Source organism: Phoxinus phoxinus, assembly GCF_949152265.1.
Source record: "Phoxinus phoxinus genome assembly, chromosome: 7".
Lineage (NCBI taxonomy): Eukaryota > Metazoa > Chordata > Actinopteri > Cypriniformes > Leuciscidae > Phoxinus > Phoxinus phoxinus.
The window spans coordinates 23,837,763-23,858,615 of NC_136882.1; the positions used below are offsets into that span (position 1 = coordinate 23,837,763).

Below are 20,853 nucleotides of genomic sequence, written 5' to 3' on the forward strand. Positions count from 1 at the left end.
AATAAAAATAAAACGCGTAGCCAAGTGTATCCGTGTCTACTACATCATACATTCTTAAAATAATGTTGTTTTAAATAATGATTTAGGCTATGCTACTAATACATTTATACATTAACACTAATTCATAAAAAAAAAGTATATATAGGCTATATATATATATATATATATATATTTTTTTTTTAAGTAATTAGGCTATTCTTCCTTTCATTTAGGTGTTTAGTGTTTGCTTAGGCCTATCTGTTTTGCAGCTTATAATACTGTCATCAAATGTGAAATGCAGAGAAGCTGGAACATTACAGGTCTGCTTTGGATTTATTGTCCCTAGTAGACAACTGAACTGAAGTAGGCAACTGGACTTTAGTCCATGGAAATGCAAACTCAAAGAGTAAGCTGACAAGTGGAGTTTGATTGGCCAAGCAGAAAGATAAAATGTAAATCATGGCTCTAACAACACTTCACAAATCTGCCTGTCCTGTGTCAAGGGAAAAAGTATTTGCAATAACAAGAGAATGTGTTAAAGCACAAAGACAAAAGAGTCCAGACAGCACTCAAATCTACTGGTACATTCAGTGCAAAATATAATTTAAACACAGGACAAGACTGACTGACATACATATTTTACAGCTATATACAAAAATGGACACATCATGGAACGCATGCAGGTTCACATTTTCACCAACTGTTTTCAAGTGATGGCTCTTTCATCAGCATCATATTACACGATCAGTGACCCACAAAGTTTACATAACAGCTGATGTATGAAAAGTATGGAAGTGACATTTTTATATTTTCTCATTTATTTATTTCCCCAATCCCATCCCATCCCACCCCTTATTAACAGCAACTTCTCATGCAAATTCAGATAATCTGGACTTGTTGTTTCACTAATTCCAGCATGCAATATCAAGCTATGACACAACGCCATCTAAGGGTCAAACTCAGGTACTGCTTCTTCGACCCTGCATGCAGTATTTTATCCAAAGATCAATTACATAGAGAAAGGAGCTGTTTTAAGACAAATCCATATCTAAGGATCTGAGCTTTGGCCAGATCTGCATTTGTGTGGTGTGAATGCGTGATTTCCATGTAATGCTGAGTGTGTGTGTGTGTGTGTGTGTGTGTGTGTGTGTGTGTGAGAGAGGGCTTGTGGAGGGACCACAGACGGAAACGACATGTCTGTAAACGAGGGGTGCAACTTGTCACCCAAAAATGAGGAACTTTTCATCCATTATTTGTGTGTTTAGCTTCTATCTGTAGTTACATTAAAAAGAAATCCCTTCACTGAGATTGTTCCATGTCATATTTCCAAAACACGTCATACCACGTGTGCAAGGGTGATACAGTTTGGCTTGCTAATCCCTACACATGCTAAAACATGTTTTTTCTTTTTCTTTCACTTTTCTTATCTTTTTTCCATAGCAGAAGAAACGTGTTAATCTGTTTTTACTGGTTTAACCACTGGAGCCCTGGTTTTAAATGACTCTAGTGGACTGCACACAACCATGATATTAACTACACCCAACTATACATTTTAATAAAGATGATTTCAAGGCCACTGTTTGTGTCTGTCACCACAGTTTAGAACAATAGGTCTCCTTATGATTAACTCTAAGAACAAATCTACCATTCCTGATACACAAATATCTGTTGCACACATTGCACATGGTGATCAGTGTTTATACATTCATAGTTTTTTTTAGTAACATTTGCGGGTTGCATAAAAGGTTGAGAGGTGGATTTAAAAAAATGTGTGCATTATATAAAGTACTGAGTGTTGGTGTTTGTTAGTTAACCAGTGACCAAAGTGAATTACTACATTTAAAGTCCCCTGGAACAGTCTGGTGATAAATGTCTTGCTCAAGGGCACAAGAGGTGATAGAGGAACTCTAGTTCATGGGTCATTCTTTTCAGGGTTTGAACCTAGGACGTTCAGGTTGCTATTCTACAACCACTACATTTGGTGCAAGGGTCTCTATAAGAGAGTGTGCATGCTGTTTTGTTTTCATGGATTCATTCTCTTAAAAGATGGCTAAAGGAATGAGTTTTCAGAACTGCAGCCAAGATCAATGTCATTTAGACCCTTCAAAACAAAGAACGCCAACCATAAGTCAAACCAAAAAAGTCCCTTTTAACTGACATTATCTTTCCATGACAAAGACCTGCATCAAAAAGCAACACAGCTTTGTTCCTTTAAACCCTATAGATATAGTTTTGACTTTTAAAAAAGCAGCTCAGTCAAGAACAAACGGCAAAGACCTAAAACTCAGATCAAAATGTACTGGTCTAAACCAATCTGAAGGCCAAAACCAGATAACAAAGATTCCAGCTCTGATTTCTGTGAATGTGTAAAGGCCCAGGTATACTTCATTTTCCGCGTTCCGCTCCGCTCCGCCTTTCAAAGTATACTCCTTTGGCCGTGAGTGCGAAAAGACACATTTGGCGCGTGCGCACTATCTAGTGGACTTTATTTTCAAGCGCTCAACTCGCACATGCGCTGTTGTACGCACACCGTCCGCGTGGACACTAAAATTGGGCTGCACGCGGACAGTGTGCGTGGACGTCCGCGGACCCTCCTGATGATGAAAATTACGTTACGCGGACAGTGCGCTAACTGTTGCGAAACGCGGACGGTCGAAGTATACTTTGGCCTTAAGTCTCTTTGTGTGAAGAATTGATTGCAGTTATCACAGGCTTTGAGTTCATACACTATAGAGCATGAGTTGGCACATGCCCAATGAGTCATTTGATGGCATATATTCCAGCTCCACTTTGTCAAAAAGATTCTGTAAGTGTCTGGTGACCAAGGTTGTAGTGAAGAGTGAGGGATGAAAATAAAGTCTGTATGGTGAGCCAAAAAAATAATAATCCGTAGCACTTTTGCTGTGATGGGAGCTCACTCCAGACCAAAGGTGCTGGTCTCCTCCACAGCAGTGAGCATCTTCTCGTAGAGCATGGAGAAAGAGGGGTAGGGAGGGAGATCCAGCCGGTTAAAGCAGGTGTGAGCCCTATACAAACATATAAAGACAACATGGCATTAGCTGATTGAACATCGGTGTGGGATAACATATAACTGTCACAGTAAGATGTGTGTGTGAGACACTAAACATAAAAAGCTCAAATACCGTGGGAGGGAGGTCACTTTGCCCCATTTCTCCACACAGAATCGGCGTGGGCCGTTACTGCCCCGCAGGGAGGCAAAGCCCTCATAGGGAACGCTGGAAGTGCCTGTAACAAACTGGAGGAAAGCAGAGCACGTATGGCTAATGTCACTGATCTACCAGGAGAAGAGCTTTGTTTTAAATGGGAGCTCAGATAAGAATGACAATTTGAGAGGTTTTGTTTTACACTGTATGAGCTCATTAAGTGAAATTTGTATCAGTTCATGCATTCCCTGGGAGTCAAAGCCCCAGCTTTGGTGTTGATAGGACATGCTCTACTCTTTGAGCTACATTAGCTTTATGAGGTAATGTTTTTAAAAGTCTCTTGCTCAACATTGAACAGCATTTACTTGATATATAATTTTTCTTCAACAGTCACTTTTGATCAATTTAATGCATCCTTGCTGAATAAAAGTATTCATCTCTTATATAAAAATACTTTATTATAAAAAAAATAAAAATAACAGACACCAAACTTTTGAATGGTAGTGTATCTGACCCATGGTGATAGTGAGATCTGAGTGTACCTGAAGGAGTCGTAGTCTCTGTTCGTTATTGAAACGCTCCACTGCTGCCCAGAACCATCGAATCACTATGTGGTTGTCATGATAACCTTCAAAGGCAGAGATGAGAAAAAAAAATCACATTATGATATCCTGTTGTAACATTTTTACACATTCTGTGATATTCTTGCCTGGTGTGAAACAACCCCTGAATCGGTTTCAGTAAAAAAAATACCTCCTCTGTATTCTGTATTGCTTCTCCAGTCGGATAAATCAATCTCCGCTGTTCCAGCAATGACCAGCTCCAGCTCTCGGGCATCAAACACTGAGACGAGTCGGACGTCCACAACCTGCACAATCACATGGTCTCAGATCAACGGAGTTAAACTAGAAGTCATTCATCTTGAAAGATTCAGACGACATCATACCTCATAGAATCCTCGCACAAGACTCTCGGTCTGCTGGGCCACACCTCTCTCAATCCTCCACTTCACCATGCGTTCAATGTACTCTTTCTTGTTCTTGTCTGATACAGCAATGCCAGACCCACCCGGCTTTAGCTCACGCTCTGTAATCTGACATAAAGAATCCTCCAGTTCACTCTAAGTTTATATAACTTTACAACGAATAGGCTAACTAACTAAAATAGATTTTACATTTCTGATTTACATTTCTGGTCGCTAGGGTGTTGTTAGCATGGTTTGGGTGATTGTTATGGCGTTGCTAAGATATTCTGAGCTGTTGCTAGGACGTTTGCTCATCCAAATACCGGTACCCTACTCTCATGTGTTTATGATGTTCAGATGCAGATTTTTTTAGTCCCGCCCCTCCTCCACTGTGATTGGACGGTTGGGTAAAAAGTGACAGTGATGAGCGCTGCGTTTTACCCAAAGTTGAACATTCTTTAACTCTCGGTGACCTGTAAAAAACGCAGAGCGCTCAGCGCTTCAGCGTGAAAAAGATGCTCAGCACCTCGTTACGCTCATGGCGTTTAAAAAACGCGGCGCTCCCATTGAAAACAATTGAAAAAACACGCCAGCCGTGTGAAAAAACGCTTTGGTGGACACACAGCCTTAGCAAACACCACTAACAGTGGACCAGTGTTGTTATTAAAAAATAATGGCCTTTATAAAAGTTGTTTTGAGATTAACTGAAATAAATAAATAAAAAGTTGAATTACTGTACTAAAATTACTAAAACTGAAATAAAAATAATGCTAACATTTTTAAAATGACAATAGCACATAAAATTACTAAAACTTAAATGAAAATATAAAAATGAAAAAATATTATTATTAATAATAATTCATATTAATCATTTAAAAAAACTATAATAGTATAAAAATAACATTGTTGATGACATGTTACTCTTGCTAGGGTTAAGGACTTTTCTAGATATAGAATAGTGTTCAAATATTTAGAGACTCTAAATATACGGTACTGATGACACACACACATACACACGCACGCACGCGCATTGTGTTGGATGTGTTCTCATGTTTTATCTACACTCAATAGACATAATCATTTTTGTAATGTACAAAATGTAGATTCTATCCCCTAACCCTAAACACCACAGAAGACTTTCTGCATTTTAACATTTTCAAAACACGTCACTTAGTGTGATTTATAATCTGTTTTCCTCTTGGGGACCAAAAAATTTAGGATTTATCTGAACCACACAAACACCCACAAACAAACATGAGCCATTCAGACCTGTCCAAACACTTCCTCATTGACAGTAAAGGTGAGGTCCAGCATATCCTCAATGTCATTGTCTTTCATCCACTGCAGACTCTGATGAAACTCCTCATCCAGAAACTCTAGATCGCTCAAATCACATGGGCTACAAAGAAAAAAATACATTACATATAATGTGACAGAATTATACAACAACTGGAAAAGTCTGGAGTAGTTCAATCAAGAAAAAGAGAAACCTGTGATACATTTCATGAAGCAAATATGAATAATCCTTTAGTCCTCAATAAAAAGACTCACATGCGAAGAAGGCCTTTGTAGAAGGGTCGGGTGAAGAACGCATCCAACAGGTACTGGTGAATTAGAGCAAGACCCAGAATGCGTCCGCTGAACCGGAACCTAAGAAACACAACATAAGTCTGAAAATGCCCTTTGGACATCGATTGCAAATTAAATCCATCCATTCATCTATCGGCTGATTACCACTCGTGATGGTTGTCCACAAAGGCTGACATGGGGCTGATCTGCACAGTGTAAGTGTCATTAGCTGAGTATTCAAATAGTCCATAGTATGGGTTAAACAGCTCTCGGGAAACCAGGAAGAAGAACTCTCTGGATGGACCACTATAGTCCAATCTGAAGAAGAAGATAAAAACAATGCACACATGTAATAATACAGTGATGTGGTTTAAATTACAAAATGTAAAATGATAGAACTAAAAAGGGATCTTCATTTGAATTAAGTTTGCCATTTACAATGAGATGAACACACCTGTTGTAATGTAGAGATTTCACATGATCTCAATAACATACAGGTCAAAATAATTAGAAACATATTTCACTTTGATCGAAAATATGTATACCAACCCTTCTTCTCCAACAAAGCTGACATAAAGCCTGCTCCTCTGGAGGTCTTTGCGGGAATAACACATGATCTGATTGAAAGCGTCCTCCAGCAGGTGATCTCTTCTAATTATTAACCTAGAAAGTGATAGAAACCATATCAGGACACAAAGATTCTAGAGAAGGACAAATTAACATAATCATGACAAAAGTGGTTCCATATTTTGTATTAGTGCTGACAGTTTGCCTTGACATTGTGACGCACCGTAGTGTTGTGTCTAAAATCTAGAACAAATTCAAGTTTTAGAAACAACCAAGTATTTAATATCTACAATTTTTATTACTAGGTAGAAACAAAAACTAGTTTAAAAATTAACATTTATCAATTTGTTTTACTTATTTTAAATATTACCCAGCTAACAAAAGTATGTTCTAAGAATGTTTTGCTAACGTTCCCATTAAGTTATACAAAGGTTATTTTTTAACCTTCTCTGAACATTCAAAACATCCATTTTTTCCCTGTCAAATATTTGGAAACATTACAATGTTTAATGTTTTTGAAAGAGGTCTCTTATGCCCATCAAGGCTGCATTTATTTAATAAAAATAAACAGTTAAAACATTGCGAAATAATAGTACAAATTAAAAGAACTGTTTTCTATTTGAATATGAAAAAAAATATATATATTCCTAATTCTTGTAATGCAAAGCTGATTTTTCAGCATCATCACTCCAGTTTCCGCTGTCACATCATCCTTCAGAAATCATTCTAATATGCTGATTTGCTGCTCAAGAAATATTTATTATTATTATTATTATTATCAATGCTGAAAACAGTTGTGCTACTTAACATTCTTAAGGATCCTGTGACACTGAAGACTGGAATAATGATGCTGAAAATTCAGCTTTGATCACAGGAATAAATTACATTTTTAAATGTATTAAAATAGAAAACAATTCTTTTAAATTGTAATAATATTTCACAACATTCCTAATTTTACTGTATTTTTAATGAATAAATGCAGCCTTGGTGAGCAAAAGAGATTTCTTTGAAAAACATCTTGACAGGTACTGTATTTTAAAAACGTTAAGGGAACATTCCATTCGATAATTTTGCAAACATTAAGGGATGGGAACATTTCAGACTGTTCAGAGAACATTCAAAAGTAAATATTAAAAACAGTTTTTAGATGAATGTCCAACTAAAACAATTTCAATGAAAATAATGTATAAAACATTTTTTTGGGGCTCGTGTTTTGAGAACATTATTAAATCATCTTTGAAAGAACATTCTGTTAATGTTACTGGTGGAATGTTTGTTCATAACTTTGAGAGAACCTTGCCAAAAAGTTCTGAGAATGTTCCCTGTTAGCTGGGTAGACTCAATTAGACAGGATTTGAATGCTTTCAACCAACCCCTGAACTGCACACACAAGATTAGGGATATAATAAGAAGTGAACATTAGCTGCTTGTTGAATATTAGAGAGAATAGTAGAGAATTATTTATATTTCCTCAAAAAAATGTAAAGATGGAACTTACTTCACTTTTCCCGGCCCCTGCCCGTAGCCCTTGGTCTCCAATTTGCGGTAGAAGTTTCTTAGTTTGGCCTCAAAATCACGCTTGTAGGGTGCAGGGGCTCGAGCATTGGCCCGTGGAGTTCCTGTGAGCAAGAGAAGATGTGAATATCTGGAACGAAAACTGAGATTAACAAACTTGGCAAATCTAGTATCCACAATGCAAGGCTCTTCCAACATTTAAAAGCATAGGCTATATTATGAACAGAATAACTGTTTTAAACATGCGTGATCAGGTAAACATTCCAATAAAGTCCAGAGGGTCTTCCACTTCTCATTATTTAGTCTTGTAATCAAGGACACAAGGCAGGAAAAAGGGGGGGAAAGGAAATTATTTATTTAGATGCGAGTCCGGGTCATGTGACCTCTCACCAGGGGAGCTCTGTGGGGAGGCATGACAGTAGCTGGAGAGCAGTAAGGCATTGGGCGGCACATATGACATCACTTCCTCTTCAAACAGGCTGCAAGGAGAGAGGGCCAGGTAACAGGTATGTGTATTCTACCCTGAGCTAGGTGTACAAAGTCAGCCATCATAAAATGTGCACACCGCTTTTTTTCTTTTCTTTTTTTTTTAACATATACACTACCATTCAAAAGTTTGGGGTCTGAAAATATGTTTAATATTTTTGAAATAAATTCTCACCAAGGAAGCATGTATTTAATAAAAAAATACAGTACAAAACAAAAAATATTATTACAATTTCAAATCACTGTTTTCTATTTGAATGCATTCCTGTGATGGCAAAGCTGAATTTCCGGAATCATTACTCCAGTCTCCAGTCTTTCATTCTAATATGCTGTTTTGGTGCTCAAGGAAAATTTCTTACTAATCAATGTTGAAAATAATTGTGATGCTTAATATTTTTGTGGAAACTGTGATACTTTTTTCCAGGATTCTTTTATGAATAGAAATATCAAAAGAACAGCATTTATTTTAAATTGAAATCTTCCGTAACAATGTAAGTGTCTTTACTGTAACTTTTGATCAATTTAAGACATCTTTGAGGAATAAAAGTATTACTTTCTTTTTTTTAAATCATACTAATTTTTTAATGGTAGTGTACTGTACATACACACTCAAATGCATGCGTATCTCAGGCAAAGGGAAACAGGCAGGCACACGGTTAGCTGTAATTAAACATGTTGCAAAAGGTGCACACTAACCTGAGTAACATAACCAGGTCTGCATCACTAGACAGACGGGTCAACCCAGCAGGCCCCTCATTGCGGATGAATTGGACCTTCTCTCTGAAACAACCATAAAACATATGAAAAACTTTTAGCATTTAGCTATTGTAGCATGAAAATGATAAATAAATACAGCACAATCTCTCAAAGGTGCAGTATGAAATTCTGGCCTCTCTGTTGCCATCTGTGGATGAAACGTAAAACTGCAGAAATATGTACCTAAGGGAGTGATTTCTCACGAGCTCTGGCTGCCTTTCTTGCAGAATCTCAAAAATGTTGGGTTGTCGCAGAAAGGCGACAATCTTCTCATTATAAGCTGTAAAAACACAGATGTGTAATGTGTCTGTACTCATGTGATGATATGTCAGTGTCACACTGTAAATGTGAGCGCACACACTCACCCACAGGCACCATATCCTGGTACTGACTGTTTCTTGATGACCGGCCCTGGACAGGAGGACTTGGAGAGCGAGAGTCATCTGTTACCTGAAACATCACAGGAGGATTTCACAATTCCATAGTGTGCCCCCATTTGAGTTTATTAGATGTAAGAAAACAATATACAGCACATTAAAAACACGTGAAGGAGCAATGAGATGGGCAGAGATACCCAGTGCGAATGGAGAGAAATAGAAACAACGCAACTGACAAAATGACAAAACATTATTTTATTTATCTCTTTATTTTACTCTACACTATTGTTCAAAAGTTTGGGTTTGGGAATGTTTTTGAAAGAAGTCTCTTATGCTCACCAAGAAAAAAAAACACAGTAAAACCGTAATATTGCTAAATATTTTCCATTTTAATATATTTTTAAACATTTTCCTGTGATGGCAAAGCTGAATTTTCTACAGTCATTCATTACTCCAGTCTTCAGTGTCACAATCCTTCAGAAATAATTTTAATATGCTGATTTGGTGCTCAAGAAAGATTCCTTATTATTATCATTGTAGAAACCAATTGTGCTGCTTAATATTTTTTGTAGAAACTGTGTGGAAACCTTTTTTTAGGATTCTTTGATGAGTAGACAGTTCAAAAGAACAGTAATTTTTGTAATTTTAATGCATCTGTCAAAATCATGTTATGTTTTGCGTTTCTGATGGTGACTTTTTCTATTTGCTCTTTCCCTGTTCTCCTGATTTCCTCATTTGCCACCTTGCTCACCCATAAGTTAATCATTGTCCAGCTGTTCCTGTTTAGTTCCCTCATTTACTATGTTTATATATACTCCCTATTCTGTTCAGCCCTTTGTTGGTTATTGTCTAGGATTATGTGTCATATTTCTCCTGTTTTCCAGTAAAGTCTATTGGAAGTGTTCTTAGTCGTTCGTATTCCTTATTCCTTGAAGAAACGTGACAGCGTCCTAGCTTAAAGCTACACTGTGTAGGAATTACTCAGGGGGGCAGTGTTTCGGAAGACACTGAAGCATCCCCGGGCACCGCCATTGGCTAGCGGACCCCCACCTGCTGTTAGCATTCCATTGACTCCCATTCATTTTGGCGTCACTTTGACAGCGAATAACTTTACATCTGAGGCGTTTAAAGACACCGTTTGTCCATTGTTTATTTCTAAAGAAACACGAAAATGTATAAAAGGCTCCATTACCTTGTACCTTACGTTATGGCCCCGTAGAAGCAGTTTTGGTAAAAATAGGCTAACGATTGCGTCATACCCCCGCGACTCTGTCGCACAAGTCGAAAAATTACCGTATGGACAGGCAGAGGAGCTCGCAAGCAATCGGGAGGACGTGGAGGCATAAAGTCAAGGGATAAGCCCATAGATAGTGATAAAGTTGCTCCCGCTGCTAGCTCATGGACAGCTAATACTCACGCTCTCCGTCTCTGCGAGATTCGGAAGGGAATGATTCAGATTTCTCTCGGCACAGCTACTAGAAGACCTACAGGTTGCTCACGTCACATCTACATCATCAAGCTCAGTTTGAGTCTGCGCAGTTCGCCTTGCGATCAGGAAGTGAGTGCTTCTAATTGACTTCATTTCTCTCCGTTGAAACCTATGGGGTCGCTGTGTCCAGTTTATATACTGTCTATGGAATTACTCCCATCTAGCGGTGAAACTGTATATGACTACCAACTGAATATTACTTTCTAGCCCCTCCCATTCCGAGGGCGTTTTAACTCCTACGGTGGCCGTATTATTTCGAATCTGACGGCAGTCGCGAGTAATCTCCCCCTCGCATTTGTGACGGTGCCACTGAGTGTAAAAACGTGAAAGACGAAGTTTGAATTTCCAGGTATGTCCCTCTTTGGCTAATGTATTTTCAAGATGGAGGTGCAACATGGCTTCTGCCATTCGAGCAGCTCACCCGTATGTATTATAAATGGCACATTCTACGCCTACGAGAATACTTGATTAGTTGGTAGAAGTAATTATACATTAATGAGCACATATCATTTTGAAAGAACAAAGTGGTTTTTGCTAAGAATCAACTTAAAAAAATACACAGTGTAGCTTTAATAATAATATACATTTATTTTTAAATCCTACTGATCCCAAACTTTGTAAAATGTAATGTATTACTGAAATATGTACCATATGTACCTCTCCTGCACTGTGGCTGCGTTGGCGGGACAGGTGCTGTCGATGAACCAGCAGGCCGCTGGACCGGGAGTTCTGTAAGGGCAGCCGCGGGTCAATAAACGTTGTGGCACGACAGTTATGATCCACAAAGAAGGCCTGTGATGCATAAACACATAAACAGACTTTGAGCAAACAGCTGTCCATGAAACATAAAAAACTAATGGGCCCTTAAGAATAAATAAGACAAGCCTCTGTTAATTTTTTTCCTGTCAGAAACACTAATTGGGCATCAAGAAGACAACCAGACAGTCCTACATAAACACACTAACTCAGATTTCAGTTTCTGTCTGTACAGTTTGTTCTGTCAGACTACTCGTATGCAGGTCTATGCCCCTAAGACAGAACAAGAGCACAATTACAGAAGGAGAAATCACACACACCTTTCCAGTTTGGTCATGTTTCATCTCCCAGCCCCGTGGAAGCTCCAGCTGCTTGTTGGAGAACAGATTGAGGAAGTTTACCAGGTCCCGGTTGTGCTGGTACCGCTCGAAGTGTTGGGCGTCCCGTCGAACTTTACTGATCATGTGCTTCAGACACGTGTTACTAGTGAACATGCGATAGGCACTCTGAAAGGGAAATGAAGAGATCAAATTAGGAAATGTGTCAAAATTATTGCACGCCTCTCTGAATATTTCATTCTGATTGGATACTTGACGATTATCTGTAGCAAAATGCCACTGCTAATTTCATAGCAATTTAGAATAGCAAATTGGCAACATTTTGCGACTCAAAACACAGCTACTGAACAGTAAAAATGATCTGAGAGGACTTCTGTATTTGAAAATAAACAGTGAGCATAAAACCTTTGCTAGATGTCTAGAAGCTCAGGAGTCCCCATTTAAAGCAAAAAGATGAAAACATTGCTCAGAAAAACTATGTAAGAGACACAAAGACATGGGTGAGACAGATCTTAAAATAGGAGGAAGACATTTTACAATGGAGCTAAATATGTTTGCTAACTATAGTTCCGAAAAAAACTGTTACTTGGATTACACATTAATAATAATAATATAAATTAAAATTGTAATAGTGCTGCAGCATTCGTCTTGTTGCTAGGCAGTGTTATGTTCTAATAGACTATCTTGCTTAACACAATCTTTAAGCAAATCTACAAGTAAGATCATCATTAAGTTTGTAAGCATACTGTATAATAAGCTGGATAATGTTGAGTCCGTCGTCATTACTTAAAAAAAAAGGTTTTGAAATTCCCATCTGGGTTTGTTTTGTACAGAGCCACGCATTTGACACAGGAAAGAAAAAATATATATTGATGCCAAAAATTAAGAATTTGCTCCAATTACTTATTAATACTTGATTTTATTATTTGATTCAATTGTTTTAGTTAACTATAGTTAGTTACTAATTCATTCCCTCTGTTTAATTGAATTATATTGCCACATTTGATCTAAAATGAGGGAATTTTTGGCCACAAACTTGTTTTTTCCCCCACATGTAATGTGCGGGGCTCCGTAGTTTTGTAATAATGCCCGGCTATACATTATCAATGACTTAGTTTCAGGTGTGCGTGTAAGCACTGATATCTGTGTCTCTGTGTGCTTTAGCTCACAGGATTAGAATGCAGAACAGAGAAGAAGTCTGGACTGGAGAGGAACTTTGCACCAGGAGACTGAAGCAGCAAAGCCAGACGAGAACGTGAGCTGGCTTGACCCATAAAGCCGTCCCGCCGGTATTCTACATGAGAACAGACACATCAACAAACACAGACTGAACAACAACCTCTCATTCTGCCCAGCCTCAGTCATCTAACATTCATCTCAGCGTAGCATTCATTCACTTTCCCAGACACTATCTATCATCTGTAGTTCTTACTTTGATTGACAGCTTACCAGAGATGGAGTGGGACAGCAGGTCTGTTTCTTCAGGAGGAGGATCATCCACTCTCGGTTCCTCAGATCTTTCACTGGTCATTGTCCTACGAATACTCTGATACCTGCCAGAAAGAAAATACAGCAATCACACTTTCGGTAATGCATTAACCCTCTAACTGTATTAAAAAAAAAAAGTGTATACACCTTTCATATTCCCGAGCAGTTTTGACCCAGTGAAACATGAGCTTATAAATCAGTCATAACTTAATATTTTACTAAATCCACATTGTATCTGATCAGTAACTTCTCATTAATGAGTGAATGTGTAAAACATTTATTTTTTAAATTTGTATTCTTATTATTATTGTTTTTTTGTTTTTGTTTTTGTTTTCAATATTCATGAGCTCTAACCTGCGGTTGAGTTGCTCCATCTGCTGTATGGAGCTGGAGCGGGTCAGACCCTGTGGGGCAGGTGGGCCGGTGGGTCTCTGCCACGTGGTGGTGCGGTTCACATGATCCACAAAGAAGATACGGCCATGGCTGTCAATACGAGCCTCCCAGTCTGAGAAAAGTAAGGTGAGAAATGAGAATGGAGAGTAGGATGTGATGGTGCCTGATTGTGTCATCAAGCCTAAATCAAATAATTTGGCGAAATTGTCTTTTCAAACAAACAAACATAAGCAAAGTAGCCTATCTACAGACACATAAACAACAGAAAAGCACATGCGAATGTACAGAAACACATACACACACTCACTGGGAGGTAAGGGCTCGTCCACACGCTGGTATCTGTGGACGTCTTGTCTTACAGATGGCAGGGAACTCACACGCTGGTCTCCGTTTATCTGAGGGACACCTGCGCACCATTTTTCATACAGAATCAGGATGTATTTCCAAACTCATATTTGATTAATTTTCCATTTAATTGTCAAGTGAAGGCCAGCTCAATGGTTCTGTGAATACCTGATTCTGATTCAGTCTCGGTAACGAAGGTCTCGGAATCCCCAGATTCTCCGTCACCTGATGGCATTAACTCCTCCTCTTCCTCGTCCTCCTGTGACACACCTGCTGTTGCTTCCAGGCTCCACCTTCTGGACATCGTGTCCTCGGTCACATCTTCACATTCCTCCTCCTCATTGGCTGATGGTTCTGGTTTTGGAGCGTCCCTCACTTGCTCATTAGTTGGGTGGGTTTCTTCAGCAGTCTCAGCAACTTCATAAGTTGTGGGTGGATCATCTGAAAGATCTTCTCCCCCTGGGTCAATGGCTGCATCTGCCCCCTGTTCTGCTTCCTATAAAGATCAAGTTCATAGAGAAAGATTACCTTCACCTCTCTCTGCTTTTATTAGCATCAAACATGTATTAATGTTTGTGCAAGAGTGCAAGAGCCAGGTGGATTGATGATGTGGCACTCATTATTTTTACCTACCTATTAATTTAATCATAAATACATACAATATAATACAATAATAATACAATGTACAATACAAAGCAGTTCATAGATTTATATTTCTCTATTCATATGATTTTTAATTTTTTAATTGAGATTTTTAGGGCATATATAAAAAATATCAGGTGATTAAACAGTCCTGATATCATATAAAAAAACGAATTTATCAAAAATAAATACTCCTTAAAAGAATGACATTTCTGAAAAGAAAACTATATTATGGAGTTTGTCACAATCTTTTATTATTATTTCTTAAAAGTCATGTGGCTGGTGCCACCAACATAATATTAGGGAATTTGTTCATTTTTATGACAAGGCAAGTGGCAACTTGTGGAGCAATTTATAAGATATATTTTAAAATACACATTAATGGTGTAAATATAAATATGTTATTACTTTTTAATAACATAGTATAAGTGTTTCAACATGAACACAAAGACTACACTTCTAACAACAAGTGACATTTTTATAAATACACTATCATAGTGTTTATTTATTTTATTTTTATATTTTCAGTATTCATTTTAACTTTTAAAACGTTAATTTTAACGTTTGTTTTAGCAATTTGTTATGGGCTTTTGTCATTTTTTTCCGTGTTTCAGTTTTAGTCATTTTAAATTTCATTATTTAAATTTCATATTTTTTCAATTTATATTTTATTTCTGAATGAAAATTTTTTTATTAACAATGACAACACTGTTTTAAACTAGATTTGTAAAAGATCTGGACAGTATGTCTGTCACTGTATGACCCACTTATGTCACTGTATGTCACTGTATGATCCACTTTAATTGTGAATTTTCCTTTCAGTAGCCTAAATCTTCAACTGACCTGAGAAGCAGATGTAGGGACCGGGCAGCAGTCAGATGTCATTGAAGAAATATCAACTTCAGTTGCCAGCTCTTCACTGGGTGCCAGTCCCTCCTCCTCCTCCTCCTCTGCCTCCACGTCCTCTTGCCTCTCCATCAAACTGGCAGTTTCCACCTCAGGGCCCACTGAACTCGGCATGACCTCAGGCACAGGAGGCACCTCTGCTATATTCAGAGTCTCTATTTCAGACCCCAGCCCAGCCTCTTTTGGAGGTTCCTCTACAGATCCTCCACGTGCAGGTTTTGTAATTGGTGGTTTTGGGGGTCTTTGTTGAGTCCTTGAAACACCATTAAATGTATGATGTGTGACTTCCGTAACAGCGGACCTCTCTTCATCTTCATCAGAGTCAATGTGCAGCATAGCGCTGAGGCGTGTGTGTGTGGGAAAGCTGGATCGCAGTTTGGGAGAAGCTGCCCCAAAAGGCCTATCTCCCGGGCCCTTAGGGGCCTCAATGGAATCAAGCTGCTCACTGAAGGAACCCTGGAGCAGGTCTGGAGAAGAAGGGGCCTCATCATCCAGGGTGGCCCCATACATTTCGGTGTCTGGGGAAGGTATGCTTCTGCCTTCCCCATTTCTATGGGAACCCAGGGAGCCGGTGGGTGAAGGGCCTGCTGATGGGACCTGGAGAGGACGGGGCAGCTCTTCATCATCTGAAGGGGTTCCAGGAGCTCCATTGAGGGCTGTTGCCCCCAGAATCGTCTCATGGGAAACATCTATGAGAGGTGGGTATAAGTTATTTCAAAACCATTTAAAAATTAGTAGCTTTAAGCTTAGCCAGACCAAATGTGTTTGTATGTGATCTCACCATCTTGGCCTATAGATGTGATATCCACTTTAAAGTGCATTTGACCACTCACATGATCAGTGGGCAAACGACGGCATAGAGAGAAGCTCAGTGATTGGTTCCTGTAGCCATATAAACATGTATTAATTGACATTGTCAGTAAGATGTGTTTAATGTTTTTGAAAGAAGTTTTTTGTGCTCACTAAGGCTGCATTTATTTGAACAAAAATACAGTACAAAAGTAATAAAAATAGAAGAAATATGTAATGAAAATTAATGAAATATTATTACAATTTGAAATAGCTGTTTTCTATATTGTTATATTTTAATATATAATTTAATGTGAATTTTCCGCATCATTACTCAAGTCTTCAGTGACACATGATCCTTCAGAAATCATTCTAATATGCGTATTTGGTGCTCAAGAAACATTTGTTTTTATTATCAACGCTGAAAACAGTTATTTATTTGAAAGATCAATCTTTTGTAACATTATTAATAGCTTTACTGTCACTATTGATCAATTTAATGCATCCTTAATGAATAAAAGTAACAATTTCTAAAAAAAAAAAAAAAAAAACCTTTTATACAGTATATTGAACGGTAGTGTATTACTGATTGTGGTGTGGTGACGATCAGATGAGACCTTGCCGTGACACTCACCCTGACGCATGTCTCTCCAGCAGCATCTGCACTGGAATGTTCAACTGACCCAGGAAGCGTTTAATAATTGGTCGACTTTTAGCAAACTTGTCTTTAATCTCAATCACTAATACGTCTGTCATAAGAGCCACAAAAGTGTGTTTCTATACATGGAAAAGCAAAGAGAGAATTGGAAAACAAAAACATCATCAACTGTTTCAGTTCATGACTGTGAACATATTTGTATTTCCACAGTCTGCATTAGAGAATTTGTGTCTCTTTAAGGGTGAGTGTGTGTTTGTGTGTGTGTCACCTCTCCATGCCACACAGGATTAGTAGTGTTAGTTGTAATGCCGGATCGTCTCTCTTGGCCATGATGGGAAAAGGTCGGAAAGCAACTTCTCTTGCCTGGATGAATGCTCATCTTCAAATAAGGGTCTGGGTTAAAAAACATCCCCTTCTTCAGCCCCACAGCCCGGATATCTAAAACAAACAACAGTCTAATTAGTAATATGAAAAAAACGCATGGATAAATCTATGGAGAAGGATAACGTCATAAGTCATTGACATTTAGTTGAATCCTCTTTGTCTCTTACACACCTGATAGGGTAAAGCTGACCAATTTTCGACTGCTCTCTGAAGCTTGTTGTCCATCATCTTGACCGTCGACCTAGAATAATATCGTCGACATATATGAGTGGCTACATACAGTTAGCCTTCTTCTGAACATAGACTTGCAGTGATAAATATAAGTAATAATAAGTATCTTAATAGTTTATCATTCATAATTTATCACTGTAGTCATCCTGTATTATCAGGTTACTTGACACAGAAAACAGAAATACAACTGTCCAAGTGTGATTATCTGGCTCAAGTGTGTTTCAGTAGAGTTGAAACTCTACAGGAAGACAGGTGTCGAGGAGAGAGCTCCCATGTACATGACTGATTCCATTCCATCCATCCAACGACATGATAAATGGCCTGCACAGGCTGCACTTATGGGAACTGAGCAGTGAAATAGCCCTTTAGCACTTAGCACCTCATAGACGGCTAACCTTTACCAATCATAGTCTGGCCTGTAGCAAGACAGCTACAGTACTGTTTATAATATCATTTGCTAATAAACATGTTCAATATTCCACAGATATTGTGAGCCAGTAAAGACAGTTTTTTGAATTAAAAACAGTGAAAAATATATAGGCTATGTTTGAAATTAAAAACTACCAAATACGCCAATTACATTTAAAAGCTTGGGGTCAGCAAGATTTTAGAATATGCTCACCTCGGCTGCATTTATTTGATCAAAATAACATAAAAACACTAAAAATAACGAACTATACTAACTAATATATTTGCGCCCACACCAACGGGCATCTGCTGCAGTTTTGTCACTCGAGCTCTTTAAAGCAGGATGGATTCTGATTGGCTCTCTTGTTTTTTATAATTTATTAGTTGGGAAAAAATTTTTTTGAAAGTGATTCCAACAATATTGATGCCATTATTGTTATAATTGTGAATGATTTTTAGAACGATATCTTTATCATTATCGCTAGTTATCGTCATCGGGCCTTAAAAATAGTAATATTGTGAAACTCTTTTTTTTAATATAGATTATTTGATGAATATAAATTTCAAAAGAACAGGATTTATTTGAAATAAAAATATTTTGTAACATTATAAATACATTATCTATAATTTTGATCAATTTAGTGCATCATTGTTGAATAAAGTATTATTATTATTTATTTTTAAACCCCAAACATTTGAATGGTAATGTTCCATGCTGTGTTCAAGTCATGTGTATAATGGTATTTAAATTATCTGTAAAACCAAAGCACATTGTGTTGTTTACCTCATCCTGCAGTGCTTGACCTTCCATTTGAATCTCCAGAAGGGTTTTATTATATCTTGTATGATTTATTATTTGATCAGACTAACAACTGTTTTACGCTAAATTGGATTGAAAAGACAAGCACTTTACCACACCATGTGCTTTTGTGAGCTAAAATGCTGTCTTTACACAGGAATAATATCTTCTGTTGACACACACACACACACACACACACACACACTGACCGAGGCTCTGGGGTTCTTGACTGTGATGCAGGGAGTTGTGGCTCTCAGCGCACCACTGACTCCATGGTAGTATTTAAAACAGATCCTTGTCTCAGCTAGAAGAGATAACCAGAAGAGTGCCAGTATAACAAATCTGCCCAGCATATTCGTAGAGTCAGCGTGATATTTTATAACACAAAGAAAATTACATTTCATATTTATAACCGTAGGAATTTCTAACATGTCTGAGCATCAAGAATGTAAAACAAGTGCATGCCATTACAAAAGTATGTATCTCTACTTTTGTCTAACCTCCTAGTCCATGAAATATTTTATGACATCAAGTTCTGTCACTCACCTTCAAGGAAGTAGGACCCTGCCTCCAGCCTCCAGACAATCTGACCACACTGTGAACCGTTAACCCCACGGTTCTTGCAGTCCCACATGTTTGATGGACAGGTCTCATCTGAAAAAAAGTTTTTGGACATTTTCAGGTGACAAATGGGTGACACAGGAGGTAAAATAAACCACATTTGCAGAACAGTGCCCCACAAGGATGACACATTTTACAAGCAGAATAGAATCTACAGCGGCTCTGTAAATTGCATTGCACAGCATTAGTCATCTACTAATGAACAAGTGGGAGAGATTACATTGAGGCCATTACTGAATGTTTGCTTAGTCGTTGAAACCAAGAGCCCCCTAGAGATAAGACCCCTGTGCAGGTAAAGAAGTTTTGCTGGCCTTCAAGTCGACGGTTAGTGGCCTTGTGCCCAGATGTATCGCTTTGCTCCGGTCTCATATTTTTACATGACAGTGAGAATTGTGATCTTAGTGTTTGAGGATGAGAACTGAAGGGCACAGAGGGTGATTGGATCTGTCTGCTATCATCTAGTAAACACGCCTAACAGCATGTCTGGTAGAGTCCTGCTGCTTTTCATTTAAATTCTACTTGTACTATATTGTGTTTCTCTGTTGTAGTCTATACTTTTGTGAGCAATTTTTAAACTTTGTATCACACCATAACAAAGTTATTAAAGTATGAAATTTCTGTCATTAATTACTGACCCTCATGTTGTTCCAAATTAACACAGTCTCACCCCAAAACGTCACATACTGACGGGTCTTGACCCTACTGTCTATGGTCTTGACCATATACGGCAACATACGACGAAAAGGGTACCCTTTAACGTCCATGTGTGACGATTCGGGTATGGTTGGGTTTAGGTATGCGTTAGGGTACCGCTAGGAGGCGCTGCTGGTGCGCCTATGTCTGCGTCTCATATTGACGTTATAGGGATACCCTTTTCGTCGTATGTTGACGTATGGTCAAGACCCGTCAGTATATGACATTTTGGGGTGAGACCGGGCAAATCCATAAGACCTTCGTTCATCTTCAGAACACAAATTAAGATATTTTTGCCTTCTGTCCTCCACATAGACTGCAACGTTATGACCTTTGTAACCTTATGAATCGACAAGAATACTTTTTGTGTTTTATTTTTATTATTTAAAAATGTACTTAATAATTTGTAATTTTGTATTAACTGGTTCCCAGTATGTGTGATGGCCTGACAAAATATCACTGGCTGTGTTGTCTGTCGCCCCTTTTGAGTTATGTGGCATCATGTGTTAACATCTCTTTCTTTAAATACTGTATGT

General features: G+C 38.1%; 1 protein-coding gene across 4 annotated transcripts; it reads right to left on the reverse strand.

The window, feature by feature from the left end:
* Positions 1-1,413: 1,413 nt before the first annotated feature.
* On the reverse strand, positions 1,414-18,546 carry hecw2a (HECT, C2 and WW domain containing E3 ubiquitin protein ligase 2a). 4 transcript variants are annotated; one of them, XM_079618479.1, is made up of 27 exons: positions 18,419-18,546; positions 17,737-17,806; positions 17,450-17,619; positions 17,158-17,300; positions 16,516-16,616; positions 15,672-16,423; positions 14,355-14,682; positions 14,149-14,247; positions 13,803-13,953; positions 13,410-13,513; positions 13,130-13,254; positions 11,943-12,128; positions 11,524-11,595; positions 9,366-9,450; positions 9,184-9,280; positions 8,941-9,024; positions 8,149-8,237; positions 7,742-7,862; positions 6,226-6,339; positions 5,842-5,994; positions 5,659-5,757; positions 5,377-5,506; positions 4,090-4,236; positions 3,897-4,011; positions 3,686-3,771; positions 3,123-3,235; positions 1,414-3,005 (listed from the first exon to the last, which is right to left on the reverse strand). In XM_079618479.1, the coding sequence occupies exons 3-27, from the start codon at positions 17,588-17,590 to the stop codon at positions 2,894-2,896; spliced, it is 3,747 nt and encodes a 1,248-aa protein (XP_079474605.1). In that variant the 5' UTR covers positions 17,591-17,619; positions 17,737-17,806; positions 18,419-18,546; the 3' UTR covers positions 1,414-2,893. The 4 variants fall into 4 exon arrangements, with proteins under 4 accessions (XP_079474605.1, XP_079474604.1, XP_079474603.1 ...); XM_079618478.1 differs by having other exon boundaries at positions 11,515-11,595; XM_079618477.1 differs by having other exon boundaries at positions 11,524-11,658.
* Positions 18,547-20,853: the final 2,307 nt, after the last annotated feature.